General features: G+C 42.2%; 1 protein-coding gene across 1 annotated transcript in view; it reads left to right on the top strand.

Moving 5' to 3' along the window:
* The window catches only part of gli3 (GLI family zinc finger 3), a 258364-nt gene that overhangs the window by 164092 nt on the left and 71909 nt on the right, over nt 1-22363 (top strand). The window contains 1 exon segment of the mRNA XM_067434871.1: nt 13494-13599. Within this exon segment, the coding sequence (XP_067290972.1) occupies nt 13494-13599 (106 nt within the window).

The raw sequence follows: 22363 nt of genomic DNA, 5'->3' as shown, positions 1-22363 counted from the left end.
TGGACATTTTTTGGTCCCCATGAGGAAAACATCTTATAAATCACACAGAAGGAGTTTTTTTTTTTTGAGAAAGTAAAAATGCAGAATGTTTCCTGTGATGGGTAGGTTTAGGGGTAGGGGCAGTGTAAAGGGATAAGATGTACAGTTTGTACAGTATGAAATCCATTACGCCTATGGAAAGTCCCCATAAAACATGGAAACACGACATGTTTGTGTGTGTGTGTGTCGTTTGATCATTTGGCTCCATCATTTCCGCCTGGACATGTTTGGACAGATGCAAATGTTGGGGGTGTGCATATAAATGATCCCCAACGCTTGCGTCACGGTTGGGTTTCTGTTGAGAAGCACTTTTTTTTTTTTTTTTTCGTGGAGTTTTTGATTTACGAGATTTACATAAGAAGTAGGAGGCAATGGTGTTTGAGACTCCATGTCCATGTACTGAACTCTTATTATTTCACTTAATTTAATAGTTTACTCTAATTTTTCATCCTAGGGCACCTTTAAGACCTAATGCATGTACAGTATATGCATTGTCTTTCTAGACTGTATACAGTTCACTTAAGGCATATACAGACTATGTCGGCTAGGATACTCATCAAGATGGACATGTTGACATACTTCTTGTGTGAGTTTGTCCGTTTAAAGGGTTAGTTCACCCAAAAATGAAATTGATGTCATTAAATTAGTGTGCATAGACTGCATATGCTCTGGGACTAAAATATAAAATATCTTAAACTGTGTTCTGAAGATAAACGGAGGTCTTACAGGTGTGGAACGACATTAGGGTGAGTCATTAATGACATAAATTTCATTTTTGGGTGAACTAACCTTTTAAGCGCAAGATTTGAAAGAGAACTCAATATTTGTGCGCTGTGAGATGTGTGCACGCTCTCGGATGAGTGCACAGAGACAGATCATTCGTGTCTTCTGGCTCTACATGTGGGTGATGATGGCAAAAACGAGTGGTCATATTCAAACATACGGTAGCACTTGCATGCATCGATCAAAGTTTACAAAGAGGTGAAACAGTATACCATTTTTATTTACCCGCAACGGTGTGTGTGTGTGTGTGTGTGTGTTGTTTTTTTTAAAGCAATTTTACATCATTGACCCAGAGGTGTTTGGAGGATGGTCAATAACGTTACACTGTTGATTATTGAAAGTTTTCTCTTCATGGCTTTTCTTATGACTTTTTAAGTGGCAGAAGCAGTTATTGTTCTCTCAATCTGATCTGTTGGTCACAGTACAATTACCTCTCAATCAGGGAGCTAACATAACATTACGGCAATCCCCCAAAGAGCATGCGTAATGAAACTTCAAGAGAGAGAATAGGAGAAGGAAAGAAAAAGTCTTCATAAAATGATTATGGGAGTGATTTTAGTAAATGCTTCAGGCTGTATCATCCTCCTAAAATAATAAGCTGTAATTGTGATCATATCCATGCTCTCTTTTTTGTGTTTGTGTTCCATCAGAAACTAATGAGTCTGGTCAAAGTTTTCCTTTAATCAGTTCTTTCATTAAAACCTTTTATAATCACATCTTAATGAATACGGTATGAAATAATGACAGCAAAAAATTGCCCTCTGCATTATGCATGGCCAAAAAAGTGGTAGTTCAAAAGCAGGGTTGTTGGGAAAGGTAGACCGAACTTTACAGCATGCTTTTTAAAAAGTTTAAACTAAATGAGTATTTTTTTGGAAATGATGCTCCCTTTTCTCCCTTTCTAGGAAGTATTGTGTAACTAGGCCTTCATGAAGTACTTGGAGGCAATACACTGGTGTACTAGAGATTAAAGGCCAAATACTTGTCCTACTGTTTTACTTGGCTGCAGAACCAAATCCATGTATTGCAATACAGTGGCTGTATTGCAAATTCAAAAACTATAAAAGATAAATAAATAAAAAACCTTGTCCTGGGCAATCAATTAATTACGATTAATCGCATCCAGAATAAAAGTTTGTGTTAACATAACGTGTGTGTACTGTGTATAATTGAAATACACACACATACACACACACACACACACACACACACACACACACACACACACACACACACGCACACACACACACACACACACACACACACACACACACACACACACACACACACACACACACACACATGCACACACACATGCATGTATATATTTAAGAAAGTTTTTATATTTATATATTCAATATTTATAGTTATATCTAAAATAAATATAGAGTGTATACATGCAAATATTTCTTAAGTGTTTATATATATATATATATATATATATATATATATATATATATATATATATATATATATATATATATATATACAAAATAATTATAAACAGTATACGCACATATTATGTAAACACAACCTTTTGTTTCGCATGCAATAAATCATGATTAATCGTTCGCCAAGCACTAAAATAAATAAATAAAAGTACTTATAAAATGTATAATATTTAGTTATTTACATGTGACCTGTGCTGGCAAAATGAGCGACTGAGCTACAAGTAAAACAAGTGAAAAATGTAAACTTTGGTTCAATTTAAGGTTTAAAAAAAAAAAAGCAATTATACATCTATTAAAACAAATTATTCAAACAACATTTGAGCTTGGCCAGGTTCTCTGGAATAAAATGGCATTTTGGGGGTAAAATTTGTTATTTGGGCAAGGTTGCCTGCTAAAATTGGCATTCCTGGGTGTATATAACCTTCGCTTACCGCATGAAGTCCTACCCTGGCCGTTCAAGGCCTGGAACTAACTCATTCAACAGAAGTGGTTCCTTTAAGGGAATGTGACTAGGGGACCCGAGGGCGCTCCAGCCAGTCACTATTCGGGAAAAAACGTCACCGAATACCACCAGGGAGGCCTGACCTGGCGTCACTATGTGGGACGCTTTCGTTGGCCAACCTTTTCTGTTGAAAAACAAAGCCTCTAGAAACTTGCCTCCGGAGAGGCATCCAGCAGTGGCAGTGTCCACCTCAGGCCAGACCTCAGAGACGGGCTATCCTGGAGAACAGCACTCAGCGTAGTGCTTTCCAACCCTTGCTAGCGAGGGAAGACAATGTTAGCTGCCCTGGCTAGCAACCATGCTCACTGTCATAGGAACTGGGAACCAGGGGCTTACCCTCCAGGAGGCTTGGAGAGGCCTACTTCCTGTCGCCCAGTGGCCGAGGCCCTGGAGCACTCCCTCAGGGGAAGTCAGATGAGGCCTGCTGTAACCCAGCAGGTCCTCAGGGAGGCCTGGGGAGGTCTACTACCTGTCACCCAGTGACTGGAGCCCAGGAACGACCCCTCAGGGGAAGCCAGATGAGGCCTGCTGTACCCCAGCAGGTCCTCAGGGAGGCCTGATGAGGCCTACTACCTGTCATCCAGTGACTGAAGCCCAGGAACACCCCCTTTGGGGAAGCCAGATGAGGCCTAGGGCTACCACAGCAGACCCTCAGGGAGGCCTGGTGAGGCCTACTACCTGCTGTCTAACACCTGAAGCACGGGAATACCCTCTCAAGGGAAGCCCAGCAAGACCCTCAGAGAGGCCTTCTAACTGGGCTTGCAGCCATGCCAGCGAGGAATAACATAAGAGGAGGCTGACTAGGGATCCCTTCCGTCAATAAGCTTCCACGAGGGGCAATGCTAACCACTGTACCCTGAGGTGGCTAAGAGCTTACCTGTACAACTAGGAGAAACACACTCGCCTACTACACTGCTACATTTCCGCGGGAATGAGTGGAAGCCTCAACTGCTTCATCACCCAGAGAGGAGACAACTGTTCACACAGCTGACACACAATGGCGGCTATTCTCTACTAGCGAAGCTAGCTTTAACCAGGCCAAATAATGGCATCTCAGAAAATCGTTCTAGCCACCGAATAGGGGAACTACAGGCCCTAGCGACACATACCCTCGGCGGAGAGCAGAAAGTCACACACAGCATAGAGAAAAATATCTCCCTCACGCGAGGGACTTACCCAATCGCCACTGACGAGCAATGATATCCAGGCACAGGCTATAATCACAGTATGCAGCATACAGCCACACCGCCCAAGGGGCGCTTCTGCCAGTGAGAAGAATCCAACGGTGATCACATGACCCCTCATAAAAGCTCAGGGAAGTGGCAGAGTTTTCTAAATTTCCCTTCTCAAAGGGGGACTCACGCTCTCGCTTCTGGTGCTTCATGATAGTTTCCATAAGCATGCTCTGAGCACCACTAGCCTGAGGGGGGCGCTCACTCACCAGGCCAGACAGGCCGTCAGAGTCTCACATCCGCTCATCACTGGCCCCGCCTGGCCCGATGTAAAGCGCTGAGATAAAGGTGGGAGGAAGGGAGTTATTTACTATTTGCGCGACCTAGAGGTCGGGGTTTTGTCCTGCTGCCGGTGCTGATTTCGGTTTCTATCACCGGCATGCTTCCTCTGGTTCTGGGTGTCCCACCTCTTTTACCTGAGAGGCAGCGCTAGATCACTGGTCCTGTCTCCGGTCCTCAGACCGTGATGGACCAGGGACACCCACCTGCCTGTCGCGGCCCCGGACCTCAGCGGAATACAGGTTTTGAATGCGAACCAAGCCTTCGTCTCTCTAAACTTCCCCACCCCCACCTCGACAGAGGTGCCGAAAAACTCAGAGGGGGCGAAACCGGGGCATCGAGAAGAAACTACCTCTCTTTCCCCCCGATGTCCGCAAGGTTCAACCACAGATGTCTCTCCGTGGCCACCATAGCCACCATCGAATGCACGATGGCAACCGCTGTTTGTTTGGTGACCCGGAGAGCTAAATCTGGGGTGCGGCGGAGCTCAGCCATTGCATTAGGGGGCAGGCCCTCCTCCTGATCGAGGTCCTTCAGCAGGTTGGCTTGGAATCATAGTCCAACTCCTCATGACACAGAGTGTGTGCATGTCCTCAGGTGTGAGAAACCTAGGACACGGATCCGCACACTTCTAAAAGTCATGCTTTTTCTCTGTGCACTTAGACATGATGTGAAATAATAATAATAATAATAATAATAATAATAATAATAATAATAATAATAATAATAAAAAAATTTAAACCCTAAAAACTCACTTGGCCAGCATGTTCCTGTCCTGTTTTTGGCAATTCCCTCCTCTTTATTTTAAATAAATAAATAATAATAATAATAATAATAATAATAATAATAATAATAATAATAATAATAACTACATACATGTGTGAACATCCTTACAGAGATGTTTGCAACAATCACATGTTAACATTCACTAACCTTTTATTATTCTGAACATAAAAAAGGTTAGTGCGTTTCCAAAATGCATTTTTAGCCAAATATGGTCTCAAGTTCCGTCGTTATCAGCATAGTTTAACCAGTCTGTGTTTCCCGAAACCATCGTTCCAACGAACATTCGCAAACAGCATCGCAAACTCATGTGGTTGCAACGACAGATCTTGACCTGTGATTAGAAGTATAGTTTCTTGTTTCCATGACATGTGGACTTCATATATCTTTATCTTGTAAGCGAATGAAGGGCATAATAAAAATGAACTGGAACGCCTATTTGAATCTGGAAATAAAACAAAATAATAATAATAATAATAATAATAATAGTCTTGAGATGTCATGTCCATAATGTAACAATCTAGCATTAATTAAATTTCAAAATAATTAATTAAAAGCAGAAAAATTAATTAATTACCATTGTATGTCTGAAAACTCGATTCTGATTGGCTAGAAGGTGTGCAGTAAAACTGTTTAATGCACAGGTAGTTACAGTCAGTTTAATCACAGTTTACATATGCATTTACGCATTTGGCAGACGCTTTTATCCAAAGCGACTGACATTGCATTTTAAGGTGGAAATTTTTCATTTTTGTCAGTTCTTGCTTTCCCTGGGAATCGAACCCATGACCTTGGTGTTGCTAGCACCATGCTCTACTGTTTGAGCTACAGGAGAATTAACAGTTAGAATTTAATCATCCACTATAAACATTGTTAACCATAGTAACACAGTTACTCTTCCAAACAGAGTGACAGTGGCAGTATCATCAACCATAGATATGTATACGTATAGATATCTATGGTATTAACATTAAGTGACATGACATGTGACAGACAGATGCCAATGGTACATCTCACTATGCGTATTGACACATCCGTGGCACATCTGGTCTTCATTGGCATATGCCAGTGGATAGTGGCATGTGTCATTGACATTATCACGACACACACTGACTGACTGACACACACCTGAATGACACATAGTCACGGAACATGTCACCATGTGTCGTGACATCTCCAGTAGTGACTGACAGTTAAGGCTACTCAAGCACCTATACTGACGTAATTGTGATACAAAATCCTAAATAAATAGCCTAATGTTGTATTTTATAGATGCCAATAAAATGCATTAAAGTCAGTAATATTTTTTTTGTTATTTGTGTCACGTCTGTATTTGATTGGCATGTGCCACTGAATGTTTTGTAATACGTCACCCATTCTAGGAAAAACAGGAAATAAATCTATCATAGGTCACTATGAATAACCCTTACTTAATACTCCACCACCTGTGTGACATCCTTAACCAACGTAATTGAACGACCGATTTGCGGCAATATGTTTTTTGTACGGGAAACGCACCCCTGGTTGGGGTGACCAAAACCTCATGATAGCCTACTTATAATTAAATATGTTTTAAAAATAAGCAAAAAAGTAAAGTACAAAAAATATGTCAAAAACAGTGCTTTATTTTCCAGCTAGTAGCTTAGGTTTATTTAACAAAAGCATTCAAAATAAGAAATTAAATAATCAAATGTATAAAAAACGCCCTTCACTCTAAAAAATAATAATACACTGTTTCTAGTTATTCAGTATTCAGTTATTCAGTCAAATTTTTATTAATATTTATTTATTATTATTTATTTAGCTGTATACATTTATTTTATTTTATTTTTATTTATTTTTTAACTTGAATACTCATCAGGACATGCATCTTTACATATTTTTGACCATTTAAACCCAATAATATGCAAAACTGGTGTCGCGATTGCATGCCGTATGAGTGAGCATGTCCGGCGTTGCGCTTTATTTTCTCATGCATGAGCATCTGTTGTTTTATTTGTCATGTGCTGCACATATATATTTAACACTTCTGCTTCCAATGTTTAGTTAACTGTGAAAGCAGAGCTCCACACACACACGTCCTGACTGCTGTTGTCACACATCGACACAAATACTGTTCCTTTTAGACAGACATAGACAGACAATATTACAAAAATAAAAAATACTGGAATCATACTGGATCAAACTAAGTTTCATCCATGCTAAAGAGCTGGAATTAAGATTTATGTAATCTTAATTCCAGCTCTTTAGCATGGATAAAACTTAGTTTGAAATAGTTTGATTATTCAATATATATCAGCTAAAGGTGCCCCTAACAAGTATTACTTGCATATGAGTGAGGCTGAGCGGAGATAAAGAATACACTGCAAAGACACCTGATGAAAGGAGCAAGAAAAAGTGAAAGAATTGGTGTGGAAATATAGCAGGTTGATGCAGGAGAGGAAGAAGTTGATGAAGGAGCAGAGAGGAACGTGGGAAGGGTTGACAGAGTGCAGAGTGGTTCTGAAATGAGCTACTGATGGAGTGGAGGAAGCTGAATTTGGGAACATACAACTTTTGAGGAGCAAGGGAGAGGTGAGTGTTAATGTGAGGGATGAACAGAATATTTTGAGTGATGGAACAGGAACAGAGGGGTATTAAACGAGTGCTGCAAAATAGCAATGCGAGAGTGTGTTGGGAGCTTACTGTATTGCTGTACAGTAGATGGAGAGTAAATGTTTTGTGGAGTGATGAAGGAAGAACAAAAAGAGAGATGGGGATAAAAATAGATGTAATTGGACTGAAATATTCTTAAAAAAATACTCTGAGCAACTGCATAGAAATGTTTTGGCAATGTAAATGTAGTCTTTTATGCAAAAATCTGGACTCTTTGGAAGACATCACTGATGTACTGTTTTGTAATTTTGTAATTTGATAACAGATTCTTTCTAAATTCTGATTGTGTTTCCCAGCATGCAGCTGGCAATGAATTCAGATTTCTAATGAATCCCTATCTGTTTATATATATACCTATGGCATATGTTCTTAAAGGTGGGGTAAGTGTTATTTCAAAACCGTTTTACAAAACAGACCCGGGCCGAGCGGAATAACAAACTTGTAGCCAATCAGAAGGTAAGGGGCGTTTACTATTACTATTGATGGAGGCTCAGTGCGCGTCATTATTCAAAACGCACGACACACAGGATGGACATTAGCCAAGAAAGAACTAATATATGCTTTTGCTTGAATATTGTGTGCCATGTTCACTTGTTTGTCTATTTGCGAACGTATTTTCGCTCACTTCAGCGATGATAAAGCCCATTCATCTCTGTTTCCATTCAACCCATTCATCTCTGTTTCCATTCAACCCATTCATCTCTGTTTCAAGCGTCAGCTCACAAAATGTCTCTGACAAGATACTATAACTTTCTCTTAATATATGTTTGTATACTCTTTTCATGATCTATATAACCCTTAACCAGTCATAATTGTAATATGTCATTAGCTTGACTGTTGTGCTTGTGTACTATTGAGTTTTTCATGAGAAATGTTTGTGTTTTGTAATCGCTATATAACTCTAATCTGGTCATAATTGTAATATGTCATTAGTTGGACTGTCTGCTCGTGTACTATCGAGTTGTTCATGAGAACAGTTTGTGTTTTTGTGATGGAAAGGATGACTTTTCATTGAATATCTGACCTGGATTAGTAACACACAGATTCTGCAATAGTCATTGCCTGGATTTCTTATGTGTGGGGCGGAGCTATCAAAATAAGGCAGAGACCCTTTTGGGGGGTAGGGGTGTGTTTGTTTTGGTGATTTGAAATATCAACAACAGTTACCAGATACCACTTACCCCACCTTTAACCTAAGTTCATATGTTCAATGCAAGAAGCTTGTGGCATGGTGTGGCATTAGGTCCAGATGTTGGCAATTTGTCCCTGGGCACAGCCTTAAATATGGGTGTAAAATACTCTGTAAAATAAATAAATAAATAAAACATAAAAACACTGTAAATCTCTGGCAGCAAAGTTTCCAGACGGATTCTGTCAAAATACAATAAAAAAACATTTCACAAAATGATCTTAATCTTGCTATTAATAATCAATTATTAAACTGTGGAAAAACCGATAAATTATGTCAAATTACAAATAAAACAATTAATGTTCAATTATTTATATATTCAATTATGTATAAATATTTATAAAAAAAATACAGTACACAAATCAATTCAAAAACAAATGTTTGCATATTTACAGTATTAATCTTTATTTTTACTGTCTTTATTTTTCATGATTTCAGGATGAATGACGTATTGTGCGTATGAGATGGCTTCCAATTTGCTACAAGTTTTTATCATTCTTTGTCCATTGTTACAGTTGCAATGACAAACTTTTGTGAGCAGCACCTAGCAAGTAAATCCCTGTGGCATGCACTTGCATCAAAGCTCTCCCTGTTGTGTGGATCTGTTTCTTCATTGTTACATTTTGAATTCTGCTTTCATTATTTGCAATGTTTCCAGGTGTATCTTTAGTGATTTTATTATAGTTTACTATGTCTGTTTATCCAAAGAGATGTACTAAGAGGTTTTTGCAAAGAAAGCACACATGGACAGTTTTTGCTAAATACCAAGGAATTGACTAGTGACATTTTTGAAAATAATTCATTTCAATAACCGACCAATAACCTTTTCATTGCCATTAAAGTGAATTTTACTGAATCTAAACACAGGTGCCTAAAAAAAAGCCATTTTAAAAGAAATTATGTCAGATGGACTAAGAGGTGTTTGCATATAGTGTTTGCAGGGTTGCCAACTTTTAAATTCAGGTTGGAGAAAGATTTTTTTCTCTATTTTGATCTTAATTTAGTGTCAATTCAGATTGTACATACATAATAAGGAAAACATTGTTTGTGTTAGCTCTATTTTAGCACTATTTTAAACTTTTCTTGGATCAAATTATATGTGCTTGAATTCATTAATATTCACTTGTGTGTACTTATATAAGTATAATTCTTTATTAAAAAATAGTTGGATGCTAAGTCCTAATATGATGCATAAGTTATTCACATTACATCTATACATCTATATTTATTAACGAGCCATAAGGCACCTACTGGGTAATGGCATTACAAATTAACATTATTATTTTTTAGCCACAAAATTACTCTAATTTACCCCTTTGAATTGGTATTCTCTATTTTAAAGTTAATTACTACACAAATTGTAATATAAATAATAAAAATATTAGAAGTAATATATTTTAAGTCATTAATTGACAATAGGCCTAATTATTGCACAAATAGTATTTAATACCAAAAAAATATCTTCAAAATATTCAATAAATATTATTAAACTAAAATATAGAACACTTATTTAATTGAAAATAGTTAGTGTATGGTCACATTTGACCATCAATGAGTATTAGTGTGACCAATAGTAAGGAATACCTGAGGGCTAAATATTAAAATAAAATTAATGTTAACAAAGTTGCATCTCTATCGCGCTCCATTATAAAACGATCCTGTAAATATGGCTGACGCACACTAAGCTGTACTGTTTACCAAAACTTGCTGCAAACATCTGTGTAGTGAAACTGTTGTGTATCCGCTTAAGCCATTCAAATGCATTGACAGCTCTAAAAGTATTGAGCACTCCATGAACCACGGGACTGTGCATGCCTTCGGGAGATGAGAGCATGTTGCAACCACGGTTGCAACTCGCTTTTCAACGCCTCTGGCTTTAACATTAACGCCAAAACGCTATTTATTGTTTGAATTTTTTATTAAAACTTAATAATAATAATAATAATAATAATAATAATAATAATAATAATAATAATAATAATAATAATAATAATAAAGCTATAGGCCTAGCTTTGTTTCCTATCAAAATCAGGTTTGGCAATTTGGCGTGAGATTTAGTTGGGCAGCGTGAGAGCCTGACACAGAGCCACAGGGCAGAGTTGGCAACCCTGGGGTTTGTAATAGTTTTTCAAGCCTTTTGCATTATGATGCTTAGTTAACTCTATGGGTATGCCTCCTGCGCAACCGGTGTTTGAAGCATGTGTGCAAGCATGCCAGTTGTACAATTCTATTGGCCAACGTGAGGTCAGGTGACGTAGTGGGACTTGTCAGTGAGACCATTAAAGGTTAACTACATCACAGAATGTCTCTCTAGGCTGTGTGTATTTTGTCATATTTTTTGTCTTGTTTGTCTCAGACAAACAGTATAGGAGATGTGTGACACTGTGTCCCAGCTAAATGATAGTCGACACATGGAGGAGCACACACCGTAAAGCCCTTGAGGGGGCTGATTGCATGTACTGTGAGCACAATACGAAATCTCAGATTCCGGATTAGCTAATTTCTTGAGGGATGGGAGTCAAACGTATGCGCCCCATGGTTCAGGTCCCATGGCTCCTGAGGTGGCATGGCTGCTTCTAGCATGGGAATCACAGGTTAAGTTAGCTGGTGCAGTATGAGACTTGTATTCCGAGACGTTTACTGTATATCTCTCACCCAAGACCCTCTCATAGTGTACTGGTTTGGATTCAGAATCTCACTCTGTGATCTTTTCTAATCCAAACAATGATCTAAATGTTGTCTGCATCTGACTCTGAGGAGTTTTAGGCAGGCCCCGTGGCCTGTTTGGCAATGCAATTAACACCTTCGTCGACAGGAAAGAGACAAAAGTCTTCAAAATTCAAGCAACTAATCAAGGGCCCTCAATTTCAAGGACACTCACCTTTCATTTCTGAAAATGAGGGCAGTGTTCTTGCACTGAAAGACTCCCACAATTGAGAGGCTACCATGTGTTGGTCTGCACAGTCAACACTATGCTAGTTTCTTACATCAATCACTAGACTGCGTTCACTCCATATAGCAGAGGTACAAACTGCATTCACTCCATATAGCAGAGGTACGGCTGAGCGTAAGTCGATTTGTTTACCTCCCAGGAGCTGACCCACTATCCCCTCTGGTTTCCTCTCACTCCTTCATCTCCATTGGGGCTAAATGGCATGATACATATGTGACCGAGGCTTTGTCTGTATGCCTTTTCTCTAATATCTCTGCTCCACGGAGTCCTGTGTTTAGAGTTTACCTATTATTAAATTGTAAATGGACTGCATTTATATAGCGCTTTCAACAGACCCTATGGCCACCCAAAGCGCTTTACCTTTTTGCCCCCCTTTCTCCCATTCATACACCTTTGAGTTCCAGAGCTCCCTCCACAAGAAAATTGATAGCCATTAAATGGCAGCTCTCGCCCTGTAATGGTGTGAACACCACTGTTTAAACCCAATCAACTGCCTGCTTGATACAGGGCTGGAGTTCCTTCAAAAGCACCTCTCAGTAGAGTTAGCCCTCACTACCCATAAAATATATGTGTCAGCTATCTCCGCTAGCCCTCTTTGAGGAGGCACCCTTCGGTATCTTAAATTTAGTTTGGTACCAGACAACTGAGGCCTATCTGCAGGCCATGATTTCCTACTTAGGACCTCTCTGTGGTTTCTGTTACACAGCTTTGTTGGGCAGGCATTATTTTTCATTGTGTCAGTGTTGGTATTTATGTTCCCATAGCGTCAATGCTATGATGCAGTGTTGAGCTCCGTCAAAAGGGAACATCTCAGGTTCCAAATGTAACCTGGTTCCCTGAGGAGAGAACAAGATGCTGTGTCACTTTGCCACACTTTAGGTATGCCTGTGCATCTCCCTTTAGATAATTAGTATATGGGGATTCCGTGACATAGATGCTCTTTTATAGTCTTGCTGACATGTCACTGTCACCTGACCTCACATTACCCAATAGAATTAATATGTTTGCACACAAGCTTTAGACACTATTTCCACAGGAAGCGCTCCAATAGCTGCAATACTATGGCTCAGTATCTCATTCCCTTATCAGGGAACGGGATTACATACGTCGTAATCTGAGATATTTACAGGTTTTACAAATTATTATTCTTTTTTTAAGCTAAAACAGAGGTGCACTTTTGAACTCAAAGTGTTTAAAACTCAAATGTTGAGTTGCTTTGAAAGATTTTTATGCTGATGTGTAAAACTGATTATACTTTTTTAAGCATCTTCTATCAGGTCTAAATATAGACTGTTTGTGATCAGATTTTATCCCATCGTTTTAATGTTTTATCTCTGAATTTTATCCATTTCTCTCTGACTGTTGTGACGAATCATTTTTTGAAGCTTGTTGAAATGCAGCAGAGCACACAATCCAACACTGCACTATGTAAACACAAGCACACGTGGGACATGCTATACAGGGTATCTTATCACTATAGGTTGTTGTTGCTGATTAGCCTTGAAGCGACTGTGTGTTTTTGTGATACTACACAGATTTATATATTTTTTGGTGTTAGTGCATTTTTATATACTTTTTGTTTGCTTGCTTGTTTCATTTTTAATAAATTATCTTTTTCTTTTTACAGCTACACCTCAGTTCTTTCCTGCTTTCCATCATCCAGTACCAATTGATGATAGACACACACAAGGCCGGTACATTTACGAACCCTCTCCAGTACCACCACTGCACGTGTAAGTAAATATATATATATATATATTCCCATATTTAATGCCATTGATGTATTTCTCTTTCTATCTAATTTTAATGTAAGACACTATTTTGCTTCAATAACTTGTTGTTCAGGCTACTGGTATGAAAATAGCCAAAATACACACTCAGAGTGTTTTATTTGATTGTACTTTTTCTATTTGGATCTTTAGATTTCAATTCCAATTCCAACACATTTGTAAAAAATTAGCCCAAAATCTCCACTTCAGTATCAGTTACATTGACCAAACTTGACAGTATTTTTTTCTGGAGTGATAAAACCAGATATCCAAAATAACTTCTGTTAAAAAAAAACATAAACTTTAATATATGTCAGCAAAATGAAACAATCAGTTTTAACCTGACTTTATCCAATGTTGAGATTTCTGTGCTGGATATGTATTCAAATGAGTGCATCTTCAAATAGATAAAGAGTAAATGCATATTGAATTTTAGAAAACCTGTAATACAAAACAACCTTTCTAATGTAATGTGATTAATCAGCTGGAAAAAAAAGGTGATATATTCACATGTTTACTTTATTCACCTGTAGTGTTGCCTTAATATGCCTTAAATGTTCATAACATTTGATCTAAACAAAAGTTTCTTAACTTTTTCAATTATTCAATTTTAATATAGAGTATGACTTGATAGTATTTATAATCTGCATAATGTCATCAGTTCTCATCCTGGCAGATGTTGGGAAGGGGTGTCTGTGTCTGGTTTAGCAGTATTGCAGTACACAGTGTATTAGCTGTTTCCATGGGACGTGATCCATACATCTCTCAGATGATCTCTAGTTCTGTGTCAGAGATCAAAGCCTGGGTGAACACACTGTCAAGCGAAATGCTAATGAGCGCGTCAGACACAGAGACAGACATGGCAGCCTGTTAGTGCATGATTCCTGTAAAACTGCTCATTAGGCACCGTCAGAGAAATGTAACAAACTCCTCTCTCTCACAGCTGTTCTGCAAGCTGTCACATGTAGCGCAACAATAACCCACCTCCATCCCAAATAAGTACATTTTAGTAAATTAGTCAAATTTTGCTATTGTACACCATGTGAAAACTTGTATGAATGTGTCTACACTTTGTGACTATTCACAATTGTTACATATAAAGTTGTAATTACAGTTTTTTTGTGTTTTGTATTGACAGAGAAATTTCAACTTCAGAATTTCAGAATTTAATTTTTTAATATAAAGTGAAAGTCAGTGTGTATTTTGTGTGTGCCCCCACGGGTTCGGCATAGCTCTCTAAATGGGGGATTCCCTCAGCAGTTTTCCCTGCTCTCAGCCTCATGTCTCTGTATTTCTAATCTTTTAAACACTCTTTTTCATGTTCTTTACTTACCATTTCCTGTTTCTGATTGTATTGTATTAAATGTGGCATTAAATCACACCATGTTCCCATTTTAAATTACAGCCTATGTGTTTGCCTTTTGATTCATTTTTCCTCATCTGTCTCTGTTCTTCTCCCCATCTCTGCCTGACACATGAAACCGTTGTAGCCCTATGGTGGGACAAATTGAATGGGGCAGCTACTTGGTCCGTATTACATGTTGTATTGTTCATCATTACATCCTTTGCTTCCCCCCCCCCCCATCCTTGAGAGTCATATCTCTTTTGTACCCATTACACCGCAAAGAATAATGAATTTTTTATGTCATCTCCTCGCTCTAACTCGCATGCTAAAGAGTGTTGTGAAAAGGGGGGAGAGACACATGCTGGGGACTTGATTTATGTCCAATGTCAGTATAAACAAAATGGCAAATATAATTTAGCATTTAGTTTATGCAGAGATAATGGGGCTACACGAGGCTCAAACAAGACTCAAACAAATATCTGCCATGGTTTATCATCCACTGGAGAGCCGCATGGAACGGAGTGCGTGTTAGAGGAAGAAAGGGAAAGCAGGTGAATTAAATTACAGGTGGAGTGGCTGTATTCACAGTACACACCTGACTTGTTACACTTGCCTTGCAGCAGACAGACACACCTTTATGTACGTACTTAACAGAGTGTGAGCTGTCCCACAAATCACTTTACTTTGAGTTTTTGAATATGATATGAGTGATAACAGTCCAGTCCCATTAATATAGTTAATGACATGCCATGCCATAGTGACATGGCAAGAACTTTTATTTAAACTGTCAGTAAACCAATGCTAGTAGTGTTGGGGGTAACGCATTACAAGTAACATGAGTTACATAATCAGATTCTTTTTTTTAATTAATGTAATGTAACGAGCAATGCAATGCATTACTTTTACATTTACAACAGAATATTTGAGTTACTTTTTCAAATAATGCAAGTTACTTTACTATTCATTAACTGACATCTCTCCTGTTCCCATGTTGAGAGAATTTGGGAGTAAGGTGCAAAGACATTGGATATTGCAGTTTTAGACTAAATGTGAGCATGCATTTACACATCTCACTTGTCGTTGGATTAGTCTGCATTTATCCATCAATTCATTATATTGATTATGACAGCTCAGAAGCTGTAAAGGTGGGCAAAATTGTATTTCACTCCACGTTTCCCCTTTCCCCTTTCCAATCCAGTGCAGCATTTTTATTTTATTTTTTTGACATTTGCTAATCCAAACTTCATCACACACGTTATAAACACCTACAATGGAAGACTATGTGGCAACCAAAAATAGTTGCTTGATTTCCATTGTAAGTACAGTACTGTACAAAAGTTTGGGGTAATTAAAATTTGATTGGGGTCAGTCAGCTTTATAATTGTATATTTTACCAAATATAAAAACAATAGAACAGTAGTGTACAATTCTGTATTTTTTCCTCCTAAATGTATTTTCTGTAGAAAAAAAGAGATGCTTTAAGTAACTTTTGATAGTGTTTTGTTTTTATGTTTTTCTATTTTGTTACACCTGTTAGTGAATAGAAAGTGTGTGTTTGTGTAAGGTGACAGACGCTGAAGTGGATGTTAAGAAAGAAAAATTAAATTGTTTAAGACAAGTTCTCCTTGGTGAACAGAATTAATCGTTATTAGCACTCTTAAATATATGCCTAGGAACAGGCAGGATATTATTGCAGTACTTTCCCATGCAGCTCCTCATTACAGCTCGTAATTACAGTAGCTTTCACCTCGCGGCAGTGCTATCAATCTACACAGCCTTTCTCAGCTGCGAGTAGGCACCTATGACAAAAAAAAAGAACCAAAAAAAAAAACCCGGAAAAGAAAGAACGAAAAACAGTCGTAATGACCATCTCATTTCCCTCAACCAGTGCTGATTTGCTGGTTGACGAGGCAGAGTTATCCAGTCCTGTCCTATTATTTGAGAAGACTTTAATTGAAACATGTTTATTTATTGCCCTCTTTGCTCTGAGTGGAAGCTGCTAGCGTAGCGTGCTAAATGACACTAATGGCTGTGATATGAGGGGATGGAATTAAATTAAAAGCTCATAAAATGAAATATGCTTCATATTAGCAGTTTGACACTTAATTTGCCTCCGAATGAGCAGAGGAAATCACAAATTAACTGTCCTTTGTGTTTTCTCCCTCCCTCCCGCGGCAGTCTTATTAGGCCATGGAAAAGCGCAATTACTGCAGAGGATAATCGTGTGGGTTATGAATTCATACGGGAGAGGGCACCGGTGTGGTATTCAATATTAAATGGCGGGGGGTTGTGCCGACAAATGTGGCGGTTTGGTTTATTTGACTTACACAGGAAGTCCAACATCCATACAGGAAGTAAGTCATTGAAGCACCAACCAAGTGGTATGTGTTAAGTAGTTTTGTTTTATTTTATTTTATCGTGCCCAATGAACTACTCACAAGGCCACGTCTCTGAATCTTTTTTTTTTTTTTTTTTTTTTTTGCAAAACTATAGCTGTAAAACTATAGAAATTATACTGAAATGACTCAAAACAAATATTGTGAGCTTTTATAGTAATTAAAAAATGATCCTCTTTTTGGAAACAATTTATAAATTAAAGAATCATTTAAATAATTTAAACACATGACTTTCTTGACCTTTTGCCAGCCGTGACCTGGGAACAGCTTGGCTCTATTCATCCCAGGTTAAACAGATCACTTCTCCTGAAACAAATACGATAAATGCTAAAGAGACACTCTCTGCAGGGTGTCTGTTTGTGAATGCGTCTTGCTGACTTGCTCATTATGTCTGGTGCTTAATAGTAAGCGTTCCCTCACTGACTCAGTCTCTTTTTCTTGAGTGTTATTTTCTCAGCCAAACAAAAGACACTCACACACACACTTACACACAAAGCCGAGTGACAGGATTCGGTCTCCTTGGTGACTGCTCTAGACAAACAGAGGCATTCGTCACAAGTCAATTGCCCAACGCCAGAGTTTACTCAAGAGTTAGAACCTCTTGTGCTGGGAGCAAGCAATAAAATAACACACATTACCAGACACACTCCTCACATAGTTAATAGACTTGCTTGGCTCAGCAGTACAGCTGCTTATGAGAACGGCTCGGGTTATGTATATAACCCTTGTTCCCTGAGAGGGAACGAGCACTGCGTCGAAACGCTTTGGGGATGCTCCCTAAGCATCAGCGAATCTGAAGCCTGAATAAACACTAGTCCAATCCGATTGGTCGTGCGTGATGACGTCATTGTGACGGCGTACCCGGAAGTATAAAAGGGGAGCCGGCGCATAATGGCGGCAGTTCTTGCTCTGAAGCATGCGCTCCAGGCGTGCCGAGGTGTGGCGGTACGACGCAGTGCTCGTTCCCTCTCAGGGAACAAGGGTTATATACATAACCCGAGCCGTTCCCTTATCGAGGGAACTTCCCACTGCGTCGAAACGCTTTGGGGAACGAGTACCCACTAGGCCACACCGAGGGTAGCGCCTGTCCTAGTGTGAAGCCGGAAACCGGGCACAACTAGGGTTGGAGCACCCTCGCGCCAGGCGTCGCAGGGAGATCCAGGCTATAAAACCTGATAAAAGTGTGTGGAGTAGCCCACCCCGCCGCCTCGCAGATATCCTGCAGGGGGACCCCAGAAAGGAGGGCCACCGAAGAGGCCATGCCTCTGGTGGAATGTGCCCTCACGGCTACAGGTGAAGGCAAACTGCGCACCTGGTAAGCCATGGTTATTGCCTGGACTATCCAGTTACTGATAGTCTGGGTAGACGCAGGCAACCCCTTCTTGGGTGAGCCAAAACACACCAACAATTGTTGCGATCTCCTCCACTGTGCGGACTTCGCCAGATACACCCTGAGTGCCCTGACCGGGCAGAGTAGGTGAAGCCTCCCCTCTTCCGCCGTCACGTGAGGCGGAGGATGAAATGCCTGCAGAACCAAAGACCTGACCACCCTTGATGGGACCTTGGGCACATAGCCCGGCCTAGGGTGCAAGATGGCCTTTACTCCACCCGGGGCAAACTCCAGGCAAGTCGGCGTTACTGCCAAGGCCTGGAGATCCCCTACTCTCCTTAGAGAGGTAATGGCGAGTAGAAAGGCCACCTTAAGGGTCAGATTCTTAGGTTCTGCTGACTCTAGTGGCTCGAAGGGGGCCTCAGCCAATCCCTCGAGAACCACTGCCAGGTCCCAGGTTGGAACTCTGGACTGAGCCACAGGCCTCATCCTCCGAGCCCCACGGAGGAACTGTACAACCAGCTGGTGCCTACCCAAAGGCCCATCACCCAGAGGAGTGTGGAAAGCCGCAATGGCAGCCACGTACACCTTGAGTGTGGACGGGGTTAGGCCCGCAGAGAAGCGATCTTGGAGGAACTCCAGCACTGAAGCCACTGGGCAGTTAACTGGGTCCTCCTCACGCCTCCTGCACCAAGTGGAAAATACATTCCACTTGAGGCTGTACAGTCTCCTTGTGGACGGAGCCCTGGAGCTGAGTAAGGTCTCTACCACCTCTGCCGACAGGCCAGCCTCTAGGTACCTGGCCCCCTCAGGGGCCAAACCCAAAGGTTCCATATCTCCGGCCGGGGGTGGAAAATCGACCCCGCCGCCTGAGACAGGAGATCCCTCCTCAGAGGAATCTGCCATGGATGACCTGCCAGCAGGGCTATGATATCCGAGAACCAAACTCGCGTCGGCCAACGGGGTGCTACCAGAAGTAGACTGACCCCCTGCCGACGGACCCTCTCCAGGACTCCCGGGAGCAGAGCAATCGGGGGAAATGCGTACAGACGCAGCCTCGGCCACGTCTGCACCATGGCATCCAACCCCAACGGGGCTGGATGCGTGAGGGAGAACCACAGTGGACAGTGGGACGTCTCTTGAGACGCAAACAGATCCACTTCCACTGGGCCGAACCTCTCGCATATGGCCTCCACCACTTCGGGGTGGAGCCGCCACTCCCCGGGCCTCAGCCCCTGCCTCGACAGGATGTCTGCTCCCTGATTTTGAACCCCCGGGACATACATTGCCCTGATGGACAACAGTTTCCCCTGGGACCACAGGAGGATTAGATGCGCCAATCTGCACAGAGGGCGCGATCTTACCCCTCCCTGGCGATTGAGGTACGCTACGACAGCCGTATTGTCTGTCCGCACCAGGACATGTTGGCCGCGGAGGTCCGGGAAAAAACTCCTGAGAGCTTTGTAGACCGCCATCATCTCCAGGCAATTTATGTGCCAGGAGGAATGACGGCCCTCCCATGGGCCCCTCGCAAAGCGGCCGTCCATGACCGCGCCCCAACCAGTGAGGGAGGCGTCTGTTGAAACGGATTTCCGGCAACAGGACGCTCCCAACACTGGTCCCTGGGACAGAAACCAAGGTTTCTTCCATATGACTAGGGAACGAAGGCATCTGCGCGTTACCCTGATCATACGAAAAGGATTCCCTCTGGGGGAAAACCCCTTGGTTTTCAACCACCACTGGAGGGGTCTCATGTGTAGCAGGCCGAACGGTATCACGTTGGACGCTGCTGCCATGTGCCCCAGCACTCTCTGAAAGTGCTTCACAGTGATGGTGTGGCCTAGCCTTATTCCTGAGACCATCGCCAGTATGGTCTCGACGCGCGCGGGAGACAATTGTGCCCGCATCGTCGTCGAATCCCATACTACCCCTAGGAACGTAGTCCTCTGGGACGGCGTCAACACACTCTTGTTCGTGTTGAGTCTCAGCCCCAAGCACTTTATGTGGGCTAGAACGACATCTCGATGCCGAACCGCCATATCGTACGACTGGGCCAGTATGAGCCAGTCGTCGATATAATTCAGTACACGGATGCCCTGAAGCCTCATAGGAGCCAGGGCTGCATCCATGCACTTTGTGAATGTGCGTGGGGAGAGGGCTAGGCCGAAGGGAAGAACTCGATATTGGTACGCTTCGCCCCCGAAAGCGAACCTCAGGAACTTCCTGTGACATGGAAGGATGGAGATATGAAAGTATGCGTCCTTCAGATCTATCGTGACGAACCAGTCCTGGGACTGGATCTGACTCACGATCATGGGGATAGTGAGCATTTTGAATCTGAACCTCCTTAGAGACCGATTCAAATCCCTTAGATCTATAATCGGACGCAACCCTCCATCCTTTTTGGGAACTATAAAGTACCGGCTGTAGAAGCCGGACTCCCTCTCTGGCGGAGGAACATGTTCTATGGCCCCCTTTGCCAGTAAGGTCTTTACTTCTAGTTCCATTACCCGACCCCGCTCTGGTACCACTGTAGTCCAGGTCACCCCCCTGAACCCAGGGGGAGGCCGACCGAACTGCAGTCTGTACCCATTTTCTACAATGCGCAGGACCCATGTGGATACACTCGGAAGGCATTTCCATGCGCCGAGATAATCTACTAAGGGAACCAGCCTCTCGAGGCTGGCGTCGGGTGTTACACGAGCCTCGTCCCCGACCCCCTGAAGCGGTTGCCCGGCAGGAAGTGGTTGGGGACGAGTCTCTGTGTGCGGACGCGCCAGCTGCCCAGCCGCAGGTCTTTCCAGAGGCGGCTGGAGCAGCGTGCGTTCGCGGGAAATCGATGTGGCCCGAAGCGTCGTAGACGGCGGGATTACCACATCGATTTCCCCAGGGCGCCGCGAAGGAAGCAACCTCGGTTGCCCCCTCGCGGGAGGGACCGCCCTGAGAAGTCCTGCCGAGGCTAGGACTTCTTTGCGGCAGCCTTTCGCGCCTGAAGGACGTTCCTCAGATCGCCCTTCGGAGCGGAAGGCTGCTGTTGAGCGCGCCGCCTCTGTTGCCAAGCTCCCGGAGGAGGGGCTCTAGAGGCGACGCTCTCTTTTTGCATCTGACGATGCGAGGAGGAGCTGGTCGGCGGCTGAGGCTGCCCGCTAGGGCCAGCCTTCCCGGGCTTAGAGCGGCGAGGGAGGTACTGCTGGAAGGCCGCTGACTGTCTCTTCGCCTCCTGGTGTCTGGAGACGACGGAGTTAACCGCGTCCCCAAACAGACCAGAAGGCGAGATCGGGGAGTCCAGGAGGAAGGATCTGTCCTTCTCCTTTATCCCCGACAGATTCAGCCAGAGATGTCTCTCCGTTGTCACCATAGCTGCCATGGAGCGGCCGATGGCACGGGCCGTCTCCTTGGTAACACGGAGAGACAAATCCGCGACCTTCCTGAGTTCCAGTACGTCCTCCGGAGAGGGACCCTCGCCCTCATCCAGCTCTTTTAGAAGGTCAGCCTGGTAGGCCTGCAAGATCGACAGAGTGTGCAGCGCACTACCAGCCCGCCCAGCCGCCATATAAGCCTTGCCCACCAGCCCTGAGGTGTCCCGACAGGGTTTGGTGGGCAGCACCGGGGTTTTAAGGGACGATGCCGATTCGGGCGAAAGATAGCTCGCGAGAG

This window comes from Pseudorasbora parva, chromosome 24 (genome assembly GCF_024679245.1).
Source record: "Pseudorasbora parva isolate DD20220531a chromosome 24, ASM2467924v1, whole genome shotgun sequence".
Taxonomy (NCBI): Eukaryota; Metazoa; Chordata; class Actinopteri; order Cypriniformes; family Gobionidae; genus Pseudorasbora; species Pseudorasbora parva.
The sequence above is the reverse complement of the archived record's forward strand: the minus strand, read 5'-3'. Positions and strand labels throughout refer to the sequence as shown.